Here is a 26,622-nt window from a genome sequence, read left to right on the forward strand (position 1 = left end):
TTTATTAAAGTTCCTTCCCATTAAAGTCTCCTATGTTTTGTGTTGATGCGGCGGATGGCAGAACCCATTTAGAATAGGCAGGTTTGCGGGGTTTGGGCTGCCCCTCTCCCTGTCCTATAGCAGATTTTGTTAGGGGGAAATGATGTTCGGGGTTGCCCGATAACACTTTGAGAGGAGCAGAGGACACCTCTACCTGAGATTGTCATTGGGGTTTCTGGCCATGATGGGATTTCCTTTAGATGCTCTGAAATCCTACAAATAGTCCAGGAATAGTGGAGATAGGTTAGGTTAGATAGAGTTTGATAGATGAATTGACCCATGTCCACCCAGCTCACTGATGGCCAAGCCTAGGCTAGAGTCTCTGAATCTGACCACTCCTCTGTCAGTTGCTGCTGCACCTTCAGTGGTTCTCTGGGGATTATGGGAACTAGGAAGCAGCAGGAGGAGGTACCTCCCCTGCTCTTGAGCACCTGGCTTTACAGAGAGGTGTTTTGTGTGGAGGTGGAGCATCTGGAGAACAAAATGAGGCCCAAATATTCCTGAGCTTGTGAATCATTGGATGGTGCTGGAATTGGAGATGAGTCATTTGGCAGTGATGTCAGGTGGCCTCTTTCTGTCCTGGAAAAGTTGGGGGCAGGTGGATGTGGGAATTACCTCAGCATCCTGCATTCCTCAAATTTTGGGAAGACATGGAATATTTATTGAGGAGATTTCTCCCAATTTTCCACACTTAAGCCAAATTCCCTGGACAGAGAGTTTTCAGGCTTCTTTGAAAAAAGACCGGGCCTCACCCTGTGATTCCTTGCAGAAGTCTATGGGCTCTGATCCAAAAGGTGTTAGGCTATCAGAGACAAGGGTAAGCAAGACATAGGAACTCTCGGGGACACCTCAAACACTATCCTCTAAAAAAATCAGACAGATTCCAGAATTAAATCGAGTTGTTAAAAATTACAAATTTCATCTAAAGGGAGAAATGCAATTAACTCCCAACATTTTTATAGCAAATTACCCATAACTAATGCATTGGCCGCTAAACTCTGTTGTGTAATAGACTCCCCTGTCACCCCTTCCCAACTTATCAGAATGTCTGGGGAGGGGCCTTCATATCCCCCCCTTTTTTTAAAAAAATAAAAATCTCTAGGTGATTCCAATGTACAGTCAAGTTTGGAAACCACTAAGCTAATCATTACATATTTCTTGAGCACCTACTATGCATCCAGCCACAAAGAAGCCCTGTCTTGAAAGCAGTCATATGTCCAGGTAGTAGAGAAGGAGTCTGCAGAATTCAGAACTGCTAAGGCAGCCTCCTTCTGTTACAGAGGAGAACCCCAGAGCCTGGAGTGGGGGAGCTGACACACCCACAGTCACACAGTGAGCTTGTGCAGAGCCCCCAGAAGCTGCAACCCTCAATTCCAGGCAGCACTCTACCTGGCTACCAATCTCCCTTCTTAGCATTTTCCCTTCAGAGGACTTTGGGAATCCAGATAATTCAGCTTGGACAGAAAAGTCACCTGACATCACTGACAAATGAACCATCTCCAATTCCAGCACCACCAGTGACCCTCAAGCTCAGGCTATTTGGGCTTCGTTCTGTTCAAGAGATGCTCTACACACTTCCCCTTAAAACTTGGGTTTTAAGCCCAAGCAATAAGAATGAGAGAATGAGGGAACAAGTTGCCTTGGAAAGAAGCCTCCTCCCTGGCATCCTGTAGTTTAGCTGGTGAACTATGACCCCAGGGCAACCTCTCCCCTCCACACTGTTCTCCAGGCCACAGCTTAGACCCTGGTGTGAAGGGCAGTCAGGTGTGGATGGAAATTTACTGAGCACCAGCCTCCTGAGTACTCCAAACAATCGTGTGACATCAACAAACCTGGGTAAACAAAAGGAAGTCACTCCCTCCATTGTCTTAAAGAGGAAGAGGGAAATGGCATTGATTCTTCAAAACTAGGTGTGGATGGTGTGGAAGAAAAGGAGCCATTGTCACAGCAGTGGTGGGTGAGGAGGTCAGGGCTGTGCTTGGGCTCTGGATATCTAAATTTGGGTCCTATGACTTATTAAATGAATGAGAAGCATCTCCTGATTCTGGCCTTCTCCACTCAGGTCCTCACTGGCAGTGTGGGTGCAGTGTGGGTACAGTGTGGGTGCAGTGTGGGTGGGGTGGGGACTCATGGGCTTGTCTCTCTGGCAGTTCCTCAAGCCCCTGCACCATCCCTGGGACTGTGCCTCTTGGGGAGGCTCAGGCACAGTGGGTCTATGCCCCAGGGCAGTGTGCCTCACTGCCAGAGGAGGGACTATTAAGGAGTCTATCAAAGCTTGTTTGTCCTGCTTCCTGCCCCAGCATTTTCCACTTGAGAGGGTGGCTTTCCCTTCCTTGCAAGGCTCTCTCTGCCTTTCCCATTTTCTTGGATTTAGACCCTACACCATCCTCAGCTGCAGACAAAAAAAGACAACCTAAAAAGAGTTTGGTGGACCTCCCTGGTGGCACAGGTGGTTGGGTGCAGCACTGTGAAGCTGTTCACAGCCTCTGCAGTGCTGGTTCTATCCCCACTGGCCACAGAGCAACCCACATGGCGTGGCAGACCTCTCCTGTCTTGCCCACTGCTCCCCTCAGCAGTGTATTTCGTCAGTCTGCCTGTTCTGTTCCCTGTTTTGTCTTTGGTGAATTCTCTTACCCTCCCACACATCTGGCCTGTACCCTGGCTCTTGTATAAATAAATAAATCTTAAAAAAAAAGTTTGGTGCTTAGTAGCAGTGTCTGTCACTGGGGTCTCATAGGTTTAGGGCCTGGTGTGGTTCTCACTGGAGGATCTACTGTCCACCCCTCTACCCAAGTGGTGGACATCCCTGGAGCTGAGCACCCTTCCACAGGGTCATGAGAGATTTTTGCACATCTAGACGATGGACACGGCTGGGTGGTGAAGGCTCAGGATTCAGCTCTACAAATAATATTTGAAGAACAGGTTATGTTTCCAAATATTTAAATGACAATCAAGGAACCAATAATGGGAATGACTCTAGAAAGCAGACCTGGAACCAAAGGGAGATGGACTGCTGAGGAATGTGAAGAACACTCCACCATTTAAATACTAAGGATGAGCAGCCTGCACTACGAAGCAAAGGCTCTCAGCGCCCTGAGATTGCTCCACGCAGTGCCTGTCCAGCCTTGGCCTCACCGGGTGGTGGTTCAAAGCTGGGCTGCCTGGGTGTTAAGCTCACGCTCTAGCTGCAGTTTGACCTTGGCCACTAGCCTTCTTTCTGCCTTAGTTTTCTCTTCTATGAAATGAAATTAATGAAAGTACTTATAAAATTGGATTATTATGAGAGTGTGTTAATAAGTTAAGGGTTTGGAACAACTTTCTGATCTGGACTATGCTTATCTTAGTGTTAGCCACTTTAATGTTCACAAATATGACCAAAATTTTGCAATTCTACAGTACAGTTTTACAATCTATATATTTTACGTTAGATTTTTATTATATTCTGTTATTCTCCGATGTCTAGAGATCAGTCTAGTGCATGGTATGTACACTTGCATAATAGGATATAAAGAAAGGTTTTCATTGACATTTTGGACTGGGTAATTCTTTGTTTATAGAGAGGGGTCTGGGATGTTTAGTGTTATCTCTACTCACTAGATGCCAGTAGCACACCCCTTGGCTCCTTGGTCTTGACAATTAAAAAATGTTTTCAGGCTTATGTTCCCAGGAGAGGCAAAATTATTCCTGTTTCAGAACCACTGAAATGGCATAGTACATAAACTTTCACCCCTGTGTTCTACTGACAATTTTTAAAAATCCTAATTTAAAACATTTACTTTAGCATCTTGTCCCTTTGCCCAACTTCCGTCTTATTTAATATTTCCCCCTTAATCCACCCATTCTGTCTGTCTCTGTCCTCCTGTTTATGATCTGTTGCCCTGTGCAGAGTGCAGGCTTCACAAAGCCAGGGATATTGTTCCCTTATTCCCTGTGTATTCCCATGTCTGAAGAAGAGCTGGCACATATTAGGTCTTCAGTAAAGGTTTGTTGAAAGAATATATGGAGATGACAGTGACCTTTTCCTGTCCTTGTCCCTACTAAGACCCACCATCTGGTGGAAATCATCTAGATAAACTGAGAGCCTGGGTAATCCACAAATCCAGAAAGCAAGGTCTGAGGCGGAATCAGGGGTCTCAATTCATGCCATTGGGTAACTTACCAAGGGCATTTCAATCTCTGTCCAGGTGATATTGGGTACTGAGGACACGGGCTCCACTAGTGTTGTGGGGAAGAAGAGGTTGTAGTGGCCTGTGGCTGCCAGGTATAGGGTCACGGCGATGTTGAAGGGTAACGTGAAGACAGGGAGGTCCCACTTGCTGAAGATGGAATTCAAGGCACTAGAAAGAACCGGGCTGAAGATGGAATAGATAAAGGGTCAATCACTGAGATCATCCCTGGGGCTACACCAATCGTCAGCTCTGGTCACTATGCTGACCCACCATCCCCTCTCCTTGGTACAGCCATCCCTGATTCCCATGAGACTCTAGTAGCCCACCAGTCTGGGATTGGGAATAAGGTGTTCAACTTAAGACTACTCCTATGAGAAACTGATTTTAAAAGTATTGTAATCTGTTTTGAATAGAAAACTTTATAAAATAAATACTTCTGTGTTTCTTACATCTTACTAAGCAAAATGTAATCCTTACATGTCATTCATTAACTTTGGATCATTAAGATGTAGATGGCTGCCGTCATGGGCTGTGATAACCTTTTAGAAATCTCACCTGCTAGGAGGAGGTTGCTATGGCAAGTAGTATATGCAGGCTTGGATTCAGCTAAGATGAGCTACTTGGGGAACTGCCATGTGTCCTCTCTATTCTTTGGAAAGGACATAAGACAGATGTAGCTGGGTGCAAATCTTAACTCTTACTCATACATTAGGTAACTATTCTCCCCTAGATTCAGTTTTTCCTGGAAGGGGCCAGCTACACTAGACATCAAACACTCTATGTTCACTATACTCAATGAGCTCTAGGGAAAAAATAGGAAATCACATGATCTGGCTAACTGGTCTACCTTTAATTAATGACCACTCATCTCAAGTGGCCATTTAAGACTACATGAAACCTCACTGCACATTCCAAACCAATTAACACTCCAGCTTGCTGAGACAACTATTTCGCATTTTCTGCTCAAATCTTTACTGTGTGCTTCCCTTTAGTTTCAGCTAACCACCTTGCTTTACTTCATTAGGAAAACAGAAATTGCAAGATGGGAAATACTTCTTCTAATATGAGATCCGCATTCTGACTACCTGCATTCCCACATACTCAGCCTCTCTGCCGTTTTTTTGTTAATGTGATAGAAATGTCCCCATTCCTTTTCAGCTCTTTCCATTTCCCCCAAACCCCCATACTTCAGGCTGCAATCTGTCTCAATGTCTTTACCCCTCCCCGCCCCTCCCCTTCCTCTGCGCACCCCTTCCCCCCAACCCCCCCTGCCAGCTTCAGTCTTTCCTCTGGATCATTCTTAGAAGCATACAATGTGCTACAGAATCTTCTTTTTTTTTAAAGATTTATTTTTTATTTATACAAGAGCTGGGGTACAGGCCAGAGGCGTGGGAGGATTCACCAGAGACAGAGTGGGGAGCAGAACAGGCAGACGGACCGAAAGCACTGCTGAGGGGAGCAGTGGGCACGACAGGAGAGGTCTGCTACACCATGTGGGAATCATCCTGGCCGGCCAGGAATCGAACCCACGCTGCAGCAGTTGCGGACAGCTTCACGGCGCTGTTCTTAACCCGCTGCACCACCGGGGAGGCCCGCTCCAGAATCTTCTAACTTTAAAAGTCCTGCCCCTTTAACCTGATGCCCCTTCCAGCTATTGCCTTATTTCTCTGTCCCCTTCATAGCAATACTCCTCAAAATTATTGTCTCTCCTTGCTATCCCAATTTTTCTACGTCCATTCTTTCCTAATCCTATTCCAAGCAGACACATGTTCTCACCACACCACAGAAATTATTCTTGTCCAGTTCACTGGTGACATCTATCTTGTCAAATCCACAGTCATTCCCTGCCTCCCTCATTTGTTGGCTGGGTTCTCTAATTGGATTGAAACACTCTGTCTGGCTACTTCACTTTCTTCCCGCTTTTCCAGCCGCTTCTCAAGTGTCCATCAGTGATTCTTTCCTCTTCGGCCAGACATCTAAGCAGAGCCTGTGGCTGTTTTGGATCTTTCCTCTCTCTTAATCTTATCTTTCTGTTACTCTTATCTGTTAATCTCATGAACAAAATATCTTCTACATGCTTCTGTCTTCCAAGCCCTGACTACATCACTAACTTGCAGATTTGTACATCCAGTTACCTTTCCACATCTCTTTTTGGAAGGCCAAAGTTTAATGTGCTCAGAGAGCATTCTGGAGTCATATCTGTATCTCCCCACCAACCTTTTTTTCTCTTTGTCATTTTCACCAAGTCAGGTGCCCAGGCAAATTACAGTAGTGCACCGAACCTTTTATCCTTTACCTCATAATTCACAGTCTCTCACAAGTCCTGCTGTCTCTACCTTCTTCCCCCAAGCAAAACCACCTTTCACCACCCTCATGGCCTCATTACTCCCATTCCCCTGCGGGTTACTGTGGCAGACTCCTAACTATGCTGTCAGCATCCAGTCTTGCTCTAGTTAAAATCCATTTTCCATACTGCAAGCGGAGTTTTTTGTTTAAAGTAAACCATATCCTATCACTCCTCTGCTTACAATCCTTTAGCTGCCTGCCATCACAGATGTAGTGGAATCAAAGGGCTTACTGGATCCATGGTATATGGGGTCTTGCCCACCTTCTGCCCTCACCTCCTGCCACCCTCCTTTGTTTAGGTCTTCGTTCCCACTGGTCTTGTCTCCTGAACACATTACTCTGCTCTGCTCAGGGGTCTTTGCAGAGGCTGCCGCTGCCTGCAGTGTCTTCACTCAGCTCCTCAGTGATCAGATCCTCATTTACCTATGACAGCTTGAATGTTCCCTCTGCAAAGTGGCTTTCCCTGACCACCCACATCTGGAACCACTCTCTGTCTCATTTGTCCTGTTTTCTGTTCCTAAAAGCACTTATCACATCTTGAAATGATCTTTCCTAATAATTAGTTTAGGAGTTTCTTTCCATCTTTGCCAAGAAGAATGTAAGCTCCAAGAGCATGAGACTGTCTCTTGTTCACAACTACCCCACATCGGGACGGTGCCTGCACATAGCACCAGGCACACAGCAAAAATGTGCTTGTTGGATAAATCTGGCAAACAGCACCTCTAATACCCTCCCTCTGGACTGGATGTCAAGAGTATATAAGAGGATTGCTGAGCTGCTGGAGGAGTGGTGCAGAGCTCAGCCTAGAGAGGTGCCAAGGTGCTCTGTCTTCTATAGTGTAAACGGGGTGGGGAGCGCTGCAGACAAACCACCCAGTGTGCTGGGCTAAGGAGCTGTGTTGGAAGCTTCATTCTGTGCAGCTATAAATTAAATGTAAGCAAATGAAGATGAGCTTCCCACTCCTCACACGGGGCCTTGTGGGTCCGTTAAGGAAATCCCCACAGAAATGTCTCTTATGCTCTTTGTTTTAATGGATTAAGAATGACAGAAGCCCTGAGAAGAAATATAAATCGCCCAGAATGCTTAATATAGTAATCTATTTTAAGCACTACTAAAAATGAATGGGACCGTACTTAAACCAAACTAATTTGTTTTCAGTTTTATCTGGTGTTAGTAACTCCAGACTTGAAATCAAAGAAAGACATTTACTTCTTAGAGATGTCAGAAATCAGCCAGTGCATCTGGGAATGTGGGGGACACGGGTTCACCCCAGGCTACCTGCCCCTGTCCCACAGTGGGCACGCCCTTGGCACCCCATAACACTGCAGAGGGCTGCAGATTCCAGTGAACTGAGGACCACGCATGTCTTTTCCAAGCACACCCCTTACTCAATGGATTCTTGTTCTTCACATCTTTTTTATTTCCTTGCAAAGGTCTCAACTGATGCATCTCATACAAAGGTTCTCTGTTTTAAATGTAGACGTTTTGTTCCAGCACAGTTCTCTGATTCTATACCAGCTGTGTTTTCTGCCTCTGTATCTTGGTTAGGCCACAAGGTAGATGAGCTCCATGTAGCTTGGGGTGAGTTCAGAACCCCAGTGTCAACAACTTTGGCCGAGCCTCACCTGGGGTAAGTCACTTAACCTCTTGCCTTGGTCTTCTCTTGTGTAAATCGGGCACAATGATAACCCTACCTAGCACTGTGCCTGATGTGTAGGAAACAGTAAATGTTAACCTTTATTTTAAGCCTATCATTCAAGGAATCTTATCAGCATAATTAAAAAAGGTGGTTTTATGCTGCTTTATAGGGTCCCTGTTATTCTAAGTTCAAAACATACCTTTTGTGCGACAGCTGAACTCACAGGTTTTCATGGTGTCTTGGGAGACAGACTGGCCTGACTATAAAGACACTGGGCCCCAGACGGTGCCTATTCCTGTTTTGTGTGAGACACAAGCAGCTGGGGCCCCTAGGGGCTGAGAGCAGAGAACGAGATGCCTCACCAGGCCATGGCTGTAAAGGTCACCGGAAACAGAAGCCACCAGTAGTAGTCTAGCTTCTTGGAGAACGCGGCCAGCAGCAGCCCCACCAGCATCCCGTTGTACCCGTGGAGTCCTGCAGCGATGGCTGACCTGCGGGCAACACAGTCCTTGGCTTTGGGGTTGGGGGTACTTACCAGGCCCCTTCTTCCTGGCACTCACAGAAAAAGTCAGCTGACTCAATGACGACTGGGTCAGACACACACACACACACACACACACACTCATGTGCACACACTTGATTATCTGTGCTGATCTAGTATTAAACTATGTACATTGTCTCCTGGGTGTCTAAGCCCTCGGCCGCTTGGGGGATCTCACACTGTCAGGTGCAGAGTGTCACGTGTCCTAGCACTGCCAGCCCTGGCTGGTGGCCTGTTAGGTGAGTGCTTTCCATACCCGAGGCTCCCTTCTCTCACTAGCAAAATGTGGACTCCATTACCTGCACTGTCAGCCTTGTGAAGTGGTGACAAAAATCACACGTGTCACGGCACGGTGGAGCTTTTCAAACTTTTTGACAGTAATCCACAGTTGGAAGGAATGTATTTTACAGTATGACCTAGCTCATTCTCTCTCTCTCTCTCTCATGCATGCACACACACCCCAACATGAATGTAACAAAAATTTCACAAATTATTTTACTTTTACTACATATGGATTATTATAATTACTCTATTAAAATTTAGAAAATTAATTTTATTTTTTTTTTACATTCAGGTAGTGTTGGTTTAGAACACTGCATGAGACTTAGAGGTATAGGATCACAGCTCCAGGTGTGTGTTACCCCACACCTAGCACAGTCGGCAATTGCTGTTGGCAGTTAATTCATGATCCACATATGGCTGATGATCCCAAAGTTGAAAAAACACTAAGAATATGAGCATTCCCAAACTTCTCTGACCCCCAGAACCACCTAAGATTCTGACCACAAACACCCTCAGATCCACTGACTGGAACTCTCTGGAAGGGAGGAGGAGAGCTTGAGCTGAGAAGCCACATTTCTTAATCTTCACCCACCCCTGTGCCCCATGATTGATGCTGGCCCTGAGGAAAGTCTGGGAGCCATTGGAATAACATCCAACAAAGTCTGAGGAAATGGCATGGTGCTAGAAAATGCTGGTATTTATTGCTGCTTGAACTTCGCAGTTACCAGAGCATCATCTCCAGTAGGAAGGCGCCTGCCTCGCACCGCCCAGTGCTTCTGTTTGTTCCCCTTCTCCATTCACCTCCACTCCAACTCTCCCCTGCCTCTCCTCCCTCCTGCATCCAGTGTTCCTAATGCAAAGGCTGCTACTTTAATCTCCCAACACCTAGTGCCGTCTGCCTCTCTGAATGCTTCATCATACGCTGTACCCTGAGACGTTTCTTGCCATTAGCCTTGTCTTCCTCCACTAGCTAGTAGGCTCCACCAGGGAAAAGCACCTGCCTCAGGGGAGTGTTTCCAGAAATCTCTACAGTGAAATGGAGCCTGGTGCCATCACTTGCTGTGACACAGAAGGAATTTAATTCCCAAAGGGTTCTAGTGACTTGGTCAAAGTTGGTACTTAGGAGACTTTGGGCTGGTGGGTAGAATAGGGCTGGTTGATCATTCAAGGAAACGTCTCTCCACCTGTTTGCCCCAAGACCCCAAGACCCCCTAGAGAAGGACCCACCTGTCCTGGCTCAGGGCGAGGGCAGTTAAGGTGGAGACCACTGCCCCCAGTGCCCCGGCGATAGTCCACCAGGGATTCTGGATCAGGAGGCCGATGAAGATGACAAGCCCGCTCAGAGGGTTGTTGACGAACATCACCTGAGCTGTCCCCCGCAGGACCCAGTCGGTCAGCTGGAGGGCCAGCGGCTTGTCTGAAAGAGACGGCAGAGCCTCAGCCTGCACCTCTGGCTGCACCACTGGCTGGCGTGGCAACCAAGGCAACAGGGACGTGGGGCAGGACATTTCTCCTCATTCAGCCTGGCACCAGCCTGGGTCTCCCAGCAGTCTGTCTGCAGAGGAGTCTTCCCTTTTACATACAGCCTGAGACCAACCTAGCACCCTTCCAGCCATTGGCCTGGTTGGCAAGGAATCCCCAGGTACATTCCAAGGGAAATTTCTGGGTCCAAGGGAAGGGGTGGGGTGGACGGAAACTCTTTTTGTATCGAGCTCTATGACTCAGTGGAGGGCTGGTGTCCGAGAAGAAAAGAAAGTATCTGGAGAAAGGAAACTGGGAAAGAATTGGTTTTTGCTCAGCTGTGACCCTCAGCATTGAGTCAGGACCCAGGAGAGCTGGGTCTAAAGAGGGGACATTTGATTCCCAGAACAACCTACACAGGTCAGGGTGAGTGGAGCTGCAAGGGGAAGGACATTGTTGTAGCATTTAGTTTGGGGAAACTCGGATAAGGAAGACATGGAAAGGAAAGAACCCTGGAACAAGCGGGAGGGTGATTCGCCTATCTCCTAGGCATGCAATGCATGACTGTGGAATAAGGAAGACGGTTCAGCTTATTCAGGAAATGGCTCCTGGCGGCTAACGCGGCTGTCCTGTACCGGTTCCATGCAAGAATGAAGAATTTGCAAACAGCCAAAATCAGTGCAATACATTTCATTCCAAAACTGGGAATTCCAGGTTGAGAGGGTAGATTCTATCCACCCAGGGTCAAGGCAGAGCTGGAGCACCCCAACTATGGGAGCCACGGGTGAGTGAGGGGGTGACTTCTTCAGTTCAAGCCAGAAAGTGAACTGAGCCCCTGACAGGGGCCAGCTGCTCCTTCACCCACATTTGCCTACCTTTCAGCCAGTTCCTGCACTCCTTCATCTCGCCCGTGAGGTAGCCCACTGCCTGGAAGAGGCTGATGCCTCCCCGGCGGGCTGAGCCCCGACGGGCCACCTCACTTCCTCTCCTTTTACTCCGGTCACTGGATTTTTCAATTTTCACAATGTGGCTGTCTTCACTGGGTGGCCGGAGATCCTTCCAGGAGAAGCCATGACAAGACATCAGGTAATGTATTATAGTTTGTTGCGAACAGGGGTGTTGGGGGGAGGGGAAGGTTGTCAGGTTTTTGACAAAGATTCAAGACCACAGGCCCAGGGGCAAGACACATGCCCCTGCCCGAGGCTGTCCAGGCCTGCTCCGCCCAGGATACCACACTTTCTCTAGAGCTGGGCTTCTAACTTATGTGCCATGGATCCTGTTTGGCAGTTTGGTGAAGCCTGTGGATTTCTCCCCAGGATAATGTTTATGTTTGTAAAAATAAAAATGACAAAGGAAATGAGTTATAACAACATGCAATTATCACAATATTTAAAAAATTGTGATTCACACACAGCTGTGGCAGATCCCGTGCACATTATGATTTCAAAGTGGTGGTGAGTGACTATGTGGGGCCTCCTCATCCAAATTCAGGACTATTATCTAGGCCATCCCCATCAACAGGGAGAGCGGAGGCCTTGATGGGATGGTCCTGCAGGCTTTACCCTCCCCTGCACGAATGGGTCCCAAGGACACATCCCAGATCTCCATCCTCACAAATCTCCATCTCAAAGTTCACTTCCTGGGGAACCAAATGTGTGACAATGACAAAAATCTCAGGCACTACTAACACGACTGGTGTTCATTGCTTATAATCACAATTGCAATAAATGCTGAAATTCATTGGAGGTTATTGAGAATAAAGAGGCATTATTTTCCTCATTCAAGTTCATGTCCCCTCATTTCTATCCCTGGAGTCCCACTCAGGGCTTCTTGCTCTAAAGCTACATCGTCCAAATAGCAGCCAACAGGACAGGCAGCAACGGAGGACTTGAAATGTGGCTGGTCTGGACTGAGATGCGCGCGAAGTGGAATTGGAGACTTAGTATGAAAAGACAATTTAAATATCTCAGTAGTACTTTATATTGGTTACATACTGAAATAACAATAATATATACATAATTGATTTCTCTGTAATAAACCAAATAAAATATATTATTAAAATTAATTTCAGTTGCTTTTAAAAACTTTTAGTAACATGATCAACAGAAAATTTAAACTTACCTATGCAGCTCACATTGTATTTCTACTGTACACTGCTACGCTATAGATTCCTCCCACCTCCACCCTGTAGAAAAACTTAAGTGTCTCGAGGACAGTGAAAACAGCTAATCCAAACCACAATGAGAGGCTGCTTGAGGTGCGCCTAGGCTATCGTAGGAAACACAGACAACAAGAGTTTTCACGAGGCTGTGGAAATGCCTAGTAGGCAGCCATTTTGGAAAACAAGTTGGCACTTACATTAAACACAGAGTTACCAATGATCTAGCAATTCCACGTCTAGGTATATACCCGAGAGAAATAAGAACATATGTCCACCCAAAACCTTACACAAATGTTCCTAGTAGCATTATTTATAATAGCCATAAGGTGGAAACAACCTCAAGTCCTCAACTAACAAATAGATAAAATAAGGCATATCAATACAGTGAATTATTATTTGGCCATAAAAAAGAACAATGCGTTGACTCAAGCTATGGGTGAACCTGAACACATAACAAATGACAGAAGCCAGTCACAAAAGGCCACATATGGTAGGATTCCACTCATAGGAAATATATGGGACAGGTGAATCCATGGGGGCAGAAAGTCATAGGTAGTTGCCAGGCTCTGGGGGGAGGGAGTGACTGCTAGTAAGTTTGGGGTTTCTTTTTGAGGGGCTGAAATACAGAATTAAGGAGTGATGATATCTGTATGACTTGTTAATATGCTAATCCCACTGGAATATACACTTGTAGCAGGTGAGTTTTGTGCTATTATATGAATTATATCTCATTTAAAAAACCCGAGCAGTCCTGTGTCCCTCTCCAATGTGTCAATAGCACCAGCCAGGCTACCTCTGTGCCACTGTGGGCAGGGAATGCTAAAAGCCCACATGAACCAGGGCCTTCCTTTTGGATACTATAGAGCAATTCAGGGGAGCAGGTCTAATGGATAAGAGCTGGGAGACTGGATCGAAGACTGTTGTGTGTGTGAGTGTGTGCGTTCCCCACTTACCCTTAAATCACACCATCCCCAGAGTCACATTTTCTTTCTAAGGCCAATGGGGGTCCATCGGGAGTATATGCTGTGAATGGAGTGGGGGTGCATCTCCCCAGACAGTGGCCCTTCGGTGGCTTTAGGTAACAGGTGCATTGGGAAGTGGGGAAAGCAGCATCTTGCATCACCATCTCTCCCCAGTCCTCACCCGCCACCCCTACCTGGGAAACACCTGGGGGGAACATTCCTCACCTTTTCTTCAGGCATTTCCAGGAGGGGCAGAGCGGGGTGCGTGTCCTGGGGGCTGGAGGGCCAGCTGGGGCTGGTGAGCTCTGACTCCTTGTAGAGTTTGTATCTGCTGGGAAGAGGCTCCGCCAGCAGAGGGCTGCTGTGAGTGGTGAGCATCTCCTTGGCAGGGCGGGCGCTCATCTGTGGTACCAGGGAAGGGAAAGAGCAAGTGAGTCAGAACTGGGCCCAGAGGGACCGGGCTGCAGTCCGGTGATGCCACAGAAGGCTGGGTCTGTCCCAACACACAGGACCTGCGGTCCCAGTGGCTCATGTAGATTGAGGGGCCCAGGGCCATTCCCCCCACAGGGAAGCTTTACCTTCCCACATACCCCCCATTTCTCCAAGTCCAAAAGAAAGTCCATTTCTGTTGTGAAGAGTTCCCTGACCACCCGATGAGAACAGATTCCTCCTATTTCCCCCCCGATCACTGAAATACTTTTTCTCAGCCTTTCTAATTGTGGGAGTTAATTGTACAACCTTTCCCCCTTGATACATACACACAGATGACCCAGAGCTTCCAATTGAGTCGGGGGGCATCTAAGAAAAACTCATCTTCGCTGCTGTGGAGCCTACCTACGTGGTTCACAGTTGACCTCTAACTCCCCTCTCCTCCTAGCTGCTGCTTCAGAAATGTCATGGTTCAAACATTACTTTCACCTCCATTCTCCATATCCAGTAATTCTCTCTCATGTCCACAGTCTTCAGTTAGCTGCCACCGTCTCTTAATTTCTCCAAAAATTCACAATTGAATATCTCCACTTCTCAGATTTTCCTCCAGACCATGCTCCAAAGGGATCAGAGTTGTCAGATTAACACTCAAATTCGATCGAGTTGAGTCCCTGCTTAATTTTTTTAGTGGCCACAGATGCAAAAGATGTCTTTAACATGCGTGTGTCCCAGTTCACACCTATGCTGTAGTCTGTCCCTGTACCTCCCTCTCTCTCCTGGCTGGACTTCACCACAGCCTCCTTTTAGCCCTAGAAGGTGTTAAGCACTTTCCCACCTCAGGGCCTCTGCAAATGCTGGTGTGTCTGCCTGGAGGCCTCTTGGCCTTCTTTTCGTGGGAAGTTTCTATTCTTCCTTCAGGCTTTGTCTCAATCGTCATTTGTTAGAGAAACCTTCCCAGATCCCCCCAACCATGGTCTCCTGTCACATTCTCCATGGGACCCATATTTATCCTCATAACATTTTTTTTTTTGCAAGCAGTGACAGACTTGTGTATTTATTTGTACTGTATCTATCTCCCGACCTGGACTTAAGATTCAGGAGGACATGACCATCTCTGTCCTGTTTTCTGCTGTATTAGCAGGCCCAGCACTGGCTGACAGTCAGTAGGTGTTCAATAAACAAATAGGTGGAAGGAGAGAGGAGAGAGGCAAGAAGGCAGGCAGCCTACGGGGAGTGGGAACACTTCTTCGGAGAACTTTACAAATCTTCATGGGTCTCATGAATCTTGAATGGTTTGAGGAGGGTGTGGGGCTACCCATCAGCCCTCATTTTTGAAACAAAACTCTGCCAGGTCTAATCCTTGTCCCCATGCCAAGGAGGAGCGCCTCTAAACCATGACTGATCTTTAGGGTGGATCGGCAAGCCTCATTCAGATTCAACTAATTCCTCTTTCTGATGCTGCCAGGCCCTGGAAGGGGGCCTTTTTCCTGATTTTGACCCTGTAGGTAGCATTTCAGACTGCCCTGGAGGGGGCATGCCAGGAGAGAGGGAAAGTGATAAGCAGAAGCTGCTCCTTTCCAGTGCGCTTTCTCCCTCTGGTGGCCAACAGGTGAAACAGCACCCCGGCCTGTTGGTAGAGGATTCCTCCCAAGTCATCCAGATGAAAAGTGGGGGGCAATCAGGTATTTAGACACTTGAGCTGTGTGACACCAGACATCTGGATGAGCTAGAAATGTTCTGGAAAGACTTTGTGGTAAATTTAGTGGCCACTAAAAATCTAGTCGGAAGAGGATAATTTTTTTTCTGAATGTTTATCATTGAACCTAGGATGTTATTAAATTTTTATTTATTTATTTATTCATTATTATTGTTATTTTTTAAAGATTTATTTATTTATTTATACAAGCACTGGGTACAGTCAGAAGTGCAGGAGGGTGAGAGAATTCACCAGAGCCAGAGGGGAGAACAGAACAGGCAGATGGACCGAAATACACTGCTGAGGGGAGCAGCTGGTGCGGCAGGAGAGGTCTGCTGCACCATGTGGGACCCTCGCCGGCGGCCTGGGATCGAACCGGTGCTGCAGAGGCTGCGGGCAGCCTCGCAGCCCAGCGCTCAACCGCTGTGCCACCAGCGGAGATCCCTAGGATGTTATTAACTAAGAAATATTGTTGATTTGTATCACACCAAGAGAGAAGAAAATGCTGCCCATCAACACTGTAAGATTTATCCTGACTTCAGAAATGTTAAATGACAACAATACATGTCATACAATCAAGGAAACAGGGAGTTTTGTTAGCAATAGGGTTCAAGTGTGCAGGTGGGGTATCTTCAGGAATTATTTTCTCACCATGAGATTTTCTTCTTTTTTTTTTTTAAAGATTTATTTATTTATTTATTTATTTATTTATTCATTCATTCATTCATTCAAGCACTGGGTACAGTCAGAAGCACGGGAGGGTGAGAGAATCCACCAGAGCCAGAGCAGGGAGCAGAGCAGGCAGAAGGACCGAAGTACACTGCTGAGGGGAGCAGCGGGCGGCAGGAGAGGTCTGCGCGCCATGTGGGACCCTCCTCCGGTGGCCGGGGAGCAGCCGGGGATCGAACTGGCGCCGCAGAGGCTGCGGGCAGCTTCGCAACCCAGCGCTCAACCGCTGCGCCACTGGGGAGGCCCTCACCATGAGATTTTCAAACATTGTATTTCATTTGATAAAAAATATGTGCATGCATTGTGAACCTTTAAGAACAGAGCACATGGGCCTCCCTGGTGGCACAAGGGGTTAAGATGCAACCTATGAAGCTATCTGCAGCCACTGCAGCATGACTTTTATCCCTGGCCAGAGAGCTACCCACATGGTGCAGCAGACCTCTCCTGACTTGCCCGCTGCTCCCCTCAGCAGTGTATTTCAGTCAATCTGCCTGTTCTGTTCCCCACTCTTTCTCTGGTGGATCTCCCAACCCCCACACCTGTGGTCTGTACCCCAGTTCTTGCATGCATAAATAAATACATCTTTAAAAAAAGAGAGAGAACAGAGCACATGTCATGGTGGATTTCTGTATTTGTGCTGCCCAGCACAAAACGAGACACATATTATACCCTTGATATATATATTTAATGACTTATGGGACGAATGTAAATAGGCTTGCCAAGGGAAGTGCTGTCTGGAGTCATCTCCAAAAAGGTACCTGCTTCTCTATCTTTAGGTCCCTCTTCCATGCAGACAATATTTCCAGTGACAGATGCAGAATCAAGGCCCAGCAAAGCAAAGCAGGCAGCATTTCTCACATGGCTTTAACTCTGCACTTTCTGAGGCAGGCTTACTCCCGTGATGGCCACAGGCAGCAGAAGCCCTGGAAAACCAGAGCTTGCTGCAGAGTCCAGCTAGGCCCACTCCCCACAACTTGGACTCCTTCTGTTACTCTGACTGCCCAGTGGGTGCACTCCTTGGGGAACATGGCTGGGGTGTCTGCCCCTGAGCTCAGGTCCAGGCCCTCAGCCCATGTTCTAGTTTATAACCCAAGTAGCCTCTACAGGAACTACGTGATCACAGCTCCTCTGGGGAACACAGTGTTCTTTTGCCCTGGGAATGTTTATCTTGTTCAAATGGGGGAATTTTGGCTTTGGAGTAGGGATGAGACACACAGCAAAAATGGCCTTGTAAAGAGAAGGTCACTGTGTCTGGAAAGAGCACAGAATGGGAAGCTGAGAGGCCAAGCTTCATACTTTTCTCTTTCCAGAGGGGCTGCGTGGATCTCCATCCCCCCTTTCACAGACTATTAGGACAGCGAAATCGTTGACTTGGCTTTTGGCACATAGTAGGCATGCACTGAGTTTTATTTTCCTTCTTTCTTATGCTTCCAAATTGAAGGGAAAGATGGCTAGGCCAATCAGCTCAAGTACAAGCTGACTGCTCTGAAACAGGGGCCTTCAAAAGTTTCCATAAGGCGTCAGCCATTTGTTAGAGCTGGACAGTGAAACCCCAGCTCCAGCCACGTCCCATCAAAAGGCGGCAGGCTTCAGAGTCCTGTCCCAGCTCTGCAATGAGCCAGTCTATTAAACCTGCTTCCAAGAACACGTAATTATCTTCCTGGTGTGCAAATGCTCTCCTTGTCTGCCCACACCTCTTCTTCTCCCTCAGAAATATAGACAGAAAGGGCTGTTGGGATCAGCCTCACATCTCTCCAAAAAGTCAGGCTTCAAATGTTCCAGCAAAGGAGCTCCCTAAACAGACTGGCTTCTCTACCCTGTTTGTAAACTGCTCTTTGTTGAGTCCCTACTGTATGCCCGTGGGCTGCCCTGAAAGGAACCAAGATACTAGGCAGAGCACACATTTGAGGGTAGGGAGGTAAGGAGTGAACAGACCTTGGGGAGGGGGGAATAAGGTTCAGTGGCAGAGGGGAGTCAGGGGTGTGAAGGAGCTCAGAGCAGCTCCTTAACCTCCCAGCCCAGGCTTTCATGTTAGGACCTGACCAAGAAGGCAAGTGTCTAGAACACTCTCTGGGCCAAGGAAATGCCTAAGAAAATCGTGCCAGTAATTCCCAGTTGTGGATCCAACTGGTGCATGGGGAGGGGTGTCAGCTCAGCAGGCAATAAAAGGTGAAGAGGAAGGTGGGGGTATGGGTCAGAGCCAGACAGTGAAGCATCGTGAGTCCCCATATTTGGACCAAGCTATTCCCTCTGCTAGGAAACAAGAATCTCCCTCTATTGTACCTCTCTGAGATTCTTCCCCTGGCTCATTTCTCTGCAAGACAAGCCATTCCTGGCAGAAAAGCAAGAGCAGGGCTGTCCTCTGGGCAGAGACTGTGCCTCATGGAGCCATCCTGCTGTCCTGGGGAGAGGGGCCGTGCCTGGAGGGCTTTCCTGAGGAGTGTTGTGAGTCAGGGTCACTTCAAAGCTCTCTCCCTCCTTCTGGGCTTTGGGTTTTAGGATGCCAGGGAAATGGTCCTCCGGGGGTGTATCTAAAGTGACCTCATTTATGTCATCTTCCAGCCAACCAAGTTCCTGAGATCTCAGTAGCTCTGGAGAAGGAGAAGCGATTATTAGATTTTCCAGAGTGTTGATTAACTTTGCTTAGGACTATGCAATTGATGCAGTTATGGAGAAGGACAGTTGCATAAGTTTCATTCACCTTAAAAAGGGAGATTCTTTGCATTTTCTCAAATGGCACAGGAATCCATTTTTCAGGGACTCTGACTGCTGGCTGGGCTCCCATGACCCCCAAGCAGGCTGTTCTCTCTGTGAACAGCACTGACTACCTCAAATCTGTGGGGCCAACATCAAGTCCCTGGGACTTATATACACTGCTGGTTCCAGATCTTTCCATCATGTCTGCACAGGACTCAGAGACTTCCTTTTCTGCTTGGGAGCGCTTTAGAGATGGATCCGAACTAAGCCATTTGTTTTCTGGTGAAGACCTTGATTTTCCTTTAGGCTGGCTCACCAGACAAGATCCCCCAGACTCTCTGCCTTCTTGCCACGGGCTCACACAAAGCAGAACAAAAGGCAGAGACATCACTTGGACAGGACCTTGTGGTGTCAGGCTGGGTCCCTGGACCAGGGCTCTGCTGGTCCCTGACAGCTGCTGAAAAGGAGGAATCAGCTGTGCAGGCTAAATGGATGCTGGAATAGGGTCAGAAAAGGCCCACGGGCTAGATGATCATACCCCAGGGAGAGGAGGAGGCCAGGAGAGGCCTGGTCACTTGACAGCCAGGGCAGGGAAACAGCGGAAGGCAGCCAGGCCAGCAGCTGGGCTAAGGTGAGAAGTGTCTTTCTCGGAGTTGTGTTGTATAAGAGTTTGGCCTCTTATTAGGGGGGTGGCTCGGAGATTTTCTTGGCAGCTTCAGCTCAGCAAGTCTGATGGCAGCTGAGGAGCCTGACTCACTGGGCCCAGAGGTCAGGCCGGGAGTCAGGAGGCAGCGCCACTTCCTCAGGCCATCTGCATGCTGTCTGGGACAGGGCGGTGAATGCACCTGGGCTGTATCCTCTGGGTTCTCCTGGAGGCCCAGGGCTGGGGCCTGCAGCTGGGACTCCAACCAGGGATAGTGGGAGTTTTGGCCCTCAGCTGAGAGGCTCTTGAGTCTACTGCGGTGGGGGTTAGGGACAGGCTTCCTTTGGTCTCTGCCTTGGAGATTAGCTTATGTTTGGAAGGTGGGCAGAGGGCTCGCCACACCCTTTCAGCCGACACTTTTAAAGTGGGTGAGCCTTCTGTGTGCTGTGCACTGAGCTCCTGTTTTAGCTCATCCCAACAGATGAGCCCTCATGCTTTCCTAAAGAACCTTTGTACGGATCAGTCTTTTCTCTCTCTGGGCCTGCCCTCCCCCCACAACTCCCCAGCCCATTCAGGTCAGCTCCTAGTAAGTCTCCCTGACTTCAGGCTCCTCAGTTCATCAACATTTCGCCCCGGGGGTGGATGAACCACCTTTGAGTCAGATCACAGATCATAAAGCTCCCAAGGAGCTCCTGGGCAGAGTGCTTATCACAGGTTCCTTACTCCTGGGCATGAGCCTGGTGTGGTCAAGGCCCCCAGCACAGTGAAGCACAGAGTTCTGGAAAGCTGATTGTACTTGATGGGAAGTGACACAGACATTGGTTGTAGATGTAGGCAAACCTACCAGCGTAGAAAGTAAATTTTTTAAATTTTAAGACAGAAATTTCTAGGAAAATACTTTGAGTCTCTGGGCAGCTGCTTTAGAGTGTCCCCAGACTACTGGGGGTGATGTGTGATGTCACCCCACCATTTGGGGCTATCTGGGGGAGAATTTGAGCAGCCCTGAGTATAATGATTGTTGCTTCTACAGTTCTGCCTGGGTTGGGGCACTCCACCTGGGTCTGACCTTAATCTTTGTGTGTCTGTTCATGCTGCACACATCTTGCCCCCTGGCTTCTGGAAGAGGGTTGCAGAGCAGGTTTTTGAAGGCAAGTTCTTCGCCCCACCCCAGAAGCAGAATCTGCTTTTGAACAAGAGCTCCAGGGGGTGCTTGTTCTCTTCCAGGTCTGAGAAGCACAGGGGTTAGGGCAGGGGGTCTGATGAGACAGGCCTGGAAAAAGTCTTCATTCATTGCAGGACCTTCGCAAATGGTCAAAGCATTCAGTAAACAATCACAGCCAGAGTAGATTTTGCAACGGCAAAACAAAAACGAAACAAAAGCTAGATTTATGACTTTAATTAAATATCGTTTACATCCTCTATCTCCAGATGAAGGGAAGCGGCAAATGCCCCAGTGCTTTCCAGACTGTGTCTTGATCTGCACAATTTAAATCCCTGCTTCCCACACAATCTGCTCAGGGTCATAGTTCCCGAGGAAGCTGTCTGTAGGGAGGACACCATCCCAGAAATAAAAATTATCTTCTATGAGAATGGAGGCTCATTCAGTTGTTGAAATATTTAAATTGAATGGTCACCTTTGCCTTGGGAGCCCCTTCAAGACCATAAAGAGTGCAGAACTGCCCAGGAGGACCAAAGGTGAGGGTAGGGAGAGAAGGGGCAAAGAGCCCAATGGACTCTGGGGGAGGGCTCGGGGTGTCTTGGTGTGGGTGTGGACATACTTTTGAAGACGTGTGGACCTGGACCCCCGATCATATACAGTGTAGTAAACCAATGTGAGCACAATGAGATATAATACCATTAAAAAAAAAAAACATAAAGAGGGGCCACAGATGGGCTGTTGATTGGCCTCCCCCAGAGAGGACGGAAGCGTGGACCTACATGGGGTGAGTCAAAGTGCGGCGGCTCTGGTTAGGGTGCCCTTGTGGAAAGCTGGGTGCCCTTGTGCAGTCTTGGTGCTCTGGTTAGGGTGCCCTTGTGCAGTCTTGGAGGAACCTCACTCGGGAACGTGGGCAAGAAGGCAGTCACTGGTCCAACCCATCAGTAATCACAATGCTAAGTTCGTGTGATATCAAAGAACAGAGAACCTGGAGCCCAAGGGACATTTTATAGAGGTAGAGAGAAGGGAAGTATAGTGGGGATTGGCACGAAGGAGAGAAAAACTGAAGGACTGGGGAATTCCAGATAAGCGTCAAGAGAAGGGGAACAGGAGTAGAGGATGAGAGGGGAGAAGAGGCAACGAAGGGTCACAGGGCAGCAGGGCAGGTGCTGGCACAGGGTGGGCTGAGAAGGTCACATGCCAGGCTACCGTCTCGCCACTGGTTCCTTCAAGCTGCTCAACTCTGTGGTGAGGCTTCCCCCAACTCCCCTCTTCCAAGAATCCTGTGAAGGATGGAGCAACATCCTCCATCGCCTCTTCCCTGATGAGAGCTTTTGGGGAGTCTTTTCAATGCCGTTTGTAGCTCCTGGCAAGTCATATGGATTTAGAAATGGACAGCCCTGGATCAGCTAGGGGGTGCGAGGCGTGGAGATGGGAAGTTATCATTTTCATCTCTGGGCCACCCTGCTCCTCCCTCATGCCTAGCCAGACTTACAAACAGGCTTTCTTTGGATCCCCAGAGAAGTTGCTTGGACTTGCATCAGTTGAGCATTAAGAAATGTCTGCATTTTGGAAGTAGCTGCAGACATTTGCCAAGATGCTTGTCCTCTGACCCCGCCCCGCTCCGCAGCTTGACTGAGGTAATGGGAGAGATAAGTTAACTATATTTAAACAGCCAAGACTCTGAAGAGATGGAATTTGTTTGGCTACCACTGGAAAAAATTTGAGCTTGTTGTGAAACAGCTAAAGATATGTTTTCTTGAGAGCATCTGAAAAGAGGGTGAGAGTTGATGAGCAAACCCCCACTGGGGTGGTCACAGCGGGTATCACAAAAAGAAAATGCACTTGGGAGTCCAAGCAAGTCCTGCCGCTTCTGAGGTGCTGTTGGCCACAGGATCTTCCTCCGTGAGGCAGGACGTGACCACTCCGTCAAGGCAGCAAGCACAGGCCGAGCACACAGCCTGGCAGTATCAACAAGTGTGAGCCCCCATCTGGGGCTGTTCACAAGCTCTGAAGGCTCCAATCACCAGGGATATAACAAGAGGGGTTTTGCTTACATAAATATTTAGAAATGTTAATCTTCCTAAATATCTCCATAGGAAATCCTGTATCTGATATTGTTCATTTATTCACAAGTGCTTGTTGATCACCTACTATATGCCAGTCACTGAGATTCAACAGAGATCAAGAGAAAAGCTTGTCTTATCCTAACAGAAACCAGAAAGTAAACTGTACATGCCCCAGGATGGGACTTTTCTGGCTCCCACTGGAGTGTGGGCTCTGAAACGAGAAGGGGAGGAGCGCAGCATCTTTTTGTCTCTAGGTGGAGAGGCACTACTAGTATTGACTGGGGGAAGGCTAGGGAGACGACACACCCTACAATAAACAGGACAAGGGATATGATAAGAGATTGCTCCACTCAGGTGCTCAGTGGTAGCACATGGGTGGAAAATAGTCATGAAAACCCCAAACTTGACTGTTGGTAGAAAGATCTTTAATATCATTTTCCTAAGATGAACTGTTAAGAGATCTTTGAACTGGGTGCTAAGGGGTCCTGTTACTTTCTGTTTTGCACCCTTTCCTGGCACATCCCTCTTCTCCAACACAATGATTATGTTGCCTTTTCTCCTGATTCTTAGGTGCACAAGGCTGATGCACCTGACCATGAACTGGGAAGTGGGATTTGATCGGGATTCCTGGCATGAGTCATGAATCAATGACTTCATCAGTTTTTTTCTTTACGAGGGGTCCAGCTCTGGTTAGGGGTAGAGGTTGAGAACACAGATTTGGGAGAAGACACATGGCTCATTTGGGGATCTGGACCCACTGTCATTAGCTGCATCAAGTCCACACTCCAACCCACTGGTACAAGAGGCAGATAAAGCACAGCTCTCAAAATTGACAGTCCACATGTAACATCTTCAAAGGCTTCTGATACCCTAAGATATAAAATTTTTTTGGGGGGGGAGATGGCAGTACAGTCCACCAAATAACCATATTTAAAAAATTTTAAGCCCCTCATTACCATGTTTATAAAAGTGTACATATTCATTGAGAGTACAAGGAAGAGAGTAAAACCTTAATGCTTTTTCCCAAATGCCATCATAAATACTGGAAATTTTCCTTTTAGATATCTCTCTGCTCATATTCACAGCAGCAAGAGAAATGGGTAGACAAAAATAATTTTCTGGAAACAGGATCATGACTTAAGAGCTATTTTTTAAAAAAGCATTTAATTTTTGTGGCTTTAACAAAAGAAAAATGCATTACATTGAAACTAAAGAAACTATTAAACTTCACATAAATGTTTATTCATCACAGGAAATATTTTTAGTTTTTATAACCCTTGAAGGCTAAGAAAACAGAAGAACTATTTGTAAAAAATCAGAACTTAGTTATCTTCTAAAAAAGTCTAGATTTAATATTTGGCTAGTATTGATTGCCTTCTCACTAAGAGAAACAAGAAAACTGATTTTCTTATGCTTTTATCAATTTTTATTAATTTCATTCCTTAAGAATAAAATTTTATTGATTTTATCATTCTTTTTCATTGTCAAGGTTATACCTATTTTTTATTTGTAGTCACAGTTGTCAGATAGATAGGTAGATAGATTCTACATTTAAAGGAATTCTGTGATTCTCTGTAGTTCTTTTATCATGGGTTATATATTCCTAAGTTCTTTATTTAATTTTATATGTGTGTGACATGTTATCACACATACACATAACACATATATGATTCACACATAACTGTATACATAAGCTAAAAGATTATATATATCTTTATATACATAAAAGTTCCATAGATATTCTCTCTCTTCACTTGCTCCGTGTTTGTAGGAATGTGTACATATGGTTTAAAATACAAGTTTTTTCATTCTTTACATGTTTCCTGAATGTCTAATGAGTGTATTCCAGAGTAAAAAGGTTGACAAAGGTTAAAATATCTTTCAACATCTGAAAAAATTGTATTGAGACATTCAAATTTCCTCCAAAATCACAATTACAGTAACTGGAAGAGGTACTATGTTAGGTGATTATTGGGTGTGGCAGGCAGCCTCCAAGCAACCCTCAAGACCCTGCCTCTGGCACTCACAGAACTGAGCAACCAGTAGGATGTTGTCGCAATGATGAATTGTGACTTCTGAGAATAGCTTATAAAAGAACTTGTCACTTCATCCTTCATTCTTGGTCTTTTGGGTCACCTGCTCTGGGAAAACTGCTGACATGTCACCATGGACACTTAAGTAGTCCTAGGTGTCCCTCATAGAGAGGAACTGAAACTTTTTGCCAACAACTGCATTAATTTGCCAGCTGTTGGGTGAGCTCCTTTGAGAATCCTCCAGCCCCAGTTAAGCCTTAGATGATTGTGGCCCCAGCTGACTACCTCATTAGAAATCTTAAGCCAGAACCACCCAGCTATGCTGCTTCTGGGTTCTTGGTCACAACATTGTGAGGATAATAAATGTTTATTGCTGTTTTAAGTTACTACACATCAACAGATAACTAATACATTGCATATCTATTGTTTTATATTAATAGTACCTAATACAATAGCCACTAATGCCTCTTGAAGGATTTGATTAGCCACTCTCTTAGCAGGAACCCAGAAAAGCATATTTCTTTCTTTCTTTTTTTTTAAAGATTTATTTATTTTTATACAAGAGCTGGGGTACAGGCCAGAGGCATGGGAGCGTGAGAGGATGCACCAGAGAAAGCCGGGAGCAGAACAGGCAGATGACAGAAATACACTGCTGAGGGGAGCAGCGGGCGAGACAGGAGAGGTCTTCTGTGCCATGTGGGATTCTCACCTGCCGGCCGGGATCAAAACCACACTGCAAAGACTGCAGACATCTTCACAGCGTGGTGCTCAACCCACTGCGCCACTGGGGAGGCCCCAGAAAAGATATTTCTAATGGAGGAGAAGATTCTTGGGGGATAGGAATGAACCAATGTCTATTGAACACTTACTACGTGGTAGGTACTGTTATGCTATCTTATTGGATCCCCATGGCAACATGTAGAACAGTGTAGTAGAAGTGCTGCCAACATGGAATGACAGGGCATAAAAGAAAGATTTGTTTGCTTCATACACTTGCCGGAAATTAGGTTACTGTTAATTGTGCTTTGTGGGGCGGAAACGTCTCTGATGGAAAAAACTCTGTTGGAGGATTATACTGAAAAACAATCTACCTACTAATTGAGAAATGCACATACCTAGACCTGTAGCTTACTTTGTAGGGACATATTTAAGAAGTACAAGCCACTACTGCCCTAAAGGAAGTTTAATGCAGAGACAACAATTAAGTGCAGGAACAAAATCAGAAAACAAAGTAAGAAAATACTGCAACAGGTAAAGTTCTCCATCATTTAATTATTTCCCTGGCCTTAGAAAGGACAGCTTGTTTGCCAACCTGTAGCCTTGAAGGATGTGAAATACATGATTCCTGTCCTCCAGGAATAGGGGGTGTAGACACATAAAAATGGGGTAGAATGTATTATTTGGAAACTTCCAATGGTGGGACCTGAAGCTTCACTCATTTAGTCCTTTTTCTAGGGTATCTTATTATATATCCCAGAGGCTGGAAAATTCAAAGTCAAAATTTCAGCATCTTTTCCAGCTAAGGTTTTAGAATAAAATCAGGCCTTGCCTGATTTTGGCATTTAGGCAA

The 26,622-nt window shown here is 46.7% G+C and overlaps 1 protein-coding gene across 1 annotated transcript in view; it reads right to left on the reverse strand.

Annotated features, from left to right (window-relative positions):
* SLC14A2 (solute carrier family 14 member 2) overlaps positions 1–13,978 on the reverse strand; it is a 57,076-nt gene extending 43,098 nt beyond the window's left edge. The window contains exons 1-5 of the mRNA XM_037509709.1: positions 13,826–13,978; positions 11,353–11,533; positions 10,244–10,433; positions 8,556–8,684; positions 4,199–4,391 (exon numbers count right to left, since the gene is read on the reverse strand). Coding sequence (XP_037365606.1) covers positions 4,199–4,391; positions 8,556–8,684; positions 10,244–10,433; positions 11,353–11,533; positions 13,826–13,978 — 846 coding nt within the window. The remainder of the gene's footprint in view (positions 1–4,198; positions 4,392–8,555; positions 8,685–10,243; positions 10,434–11,352; positions 11,534–13,825) is intronic.
* Between the last annotated feature and the right edge of the window lie 12,644 nt (positions 13,979–26,622).

The sequence above is a fragment of the Talpa occidentalis genome, unplaced genomic scaffold, assembly GCF_014898055.3.
Source record: "Talpa occidentalis isolate TD23 unplaced genomic scaffold, MPIMG_talOcc4v2.1 talOcc4.13, whole genome shotgun sequence".
NCBI lineage: Eukaryota > Metazoa > Chordata > Mammalia > Eulipotyphla > Talpidae > Talpa > Talpa occidentalis.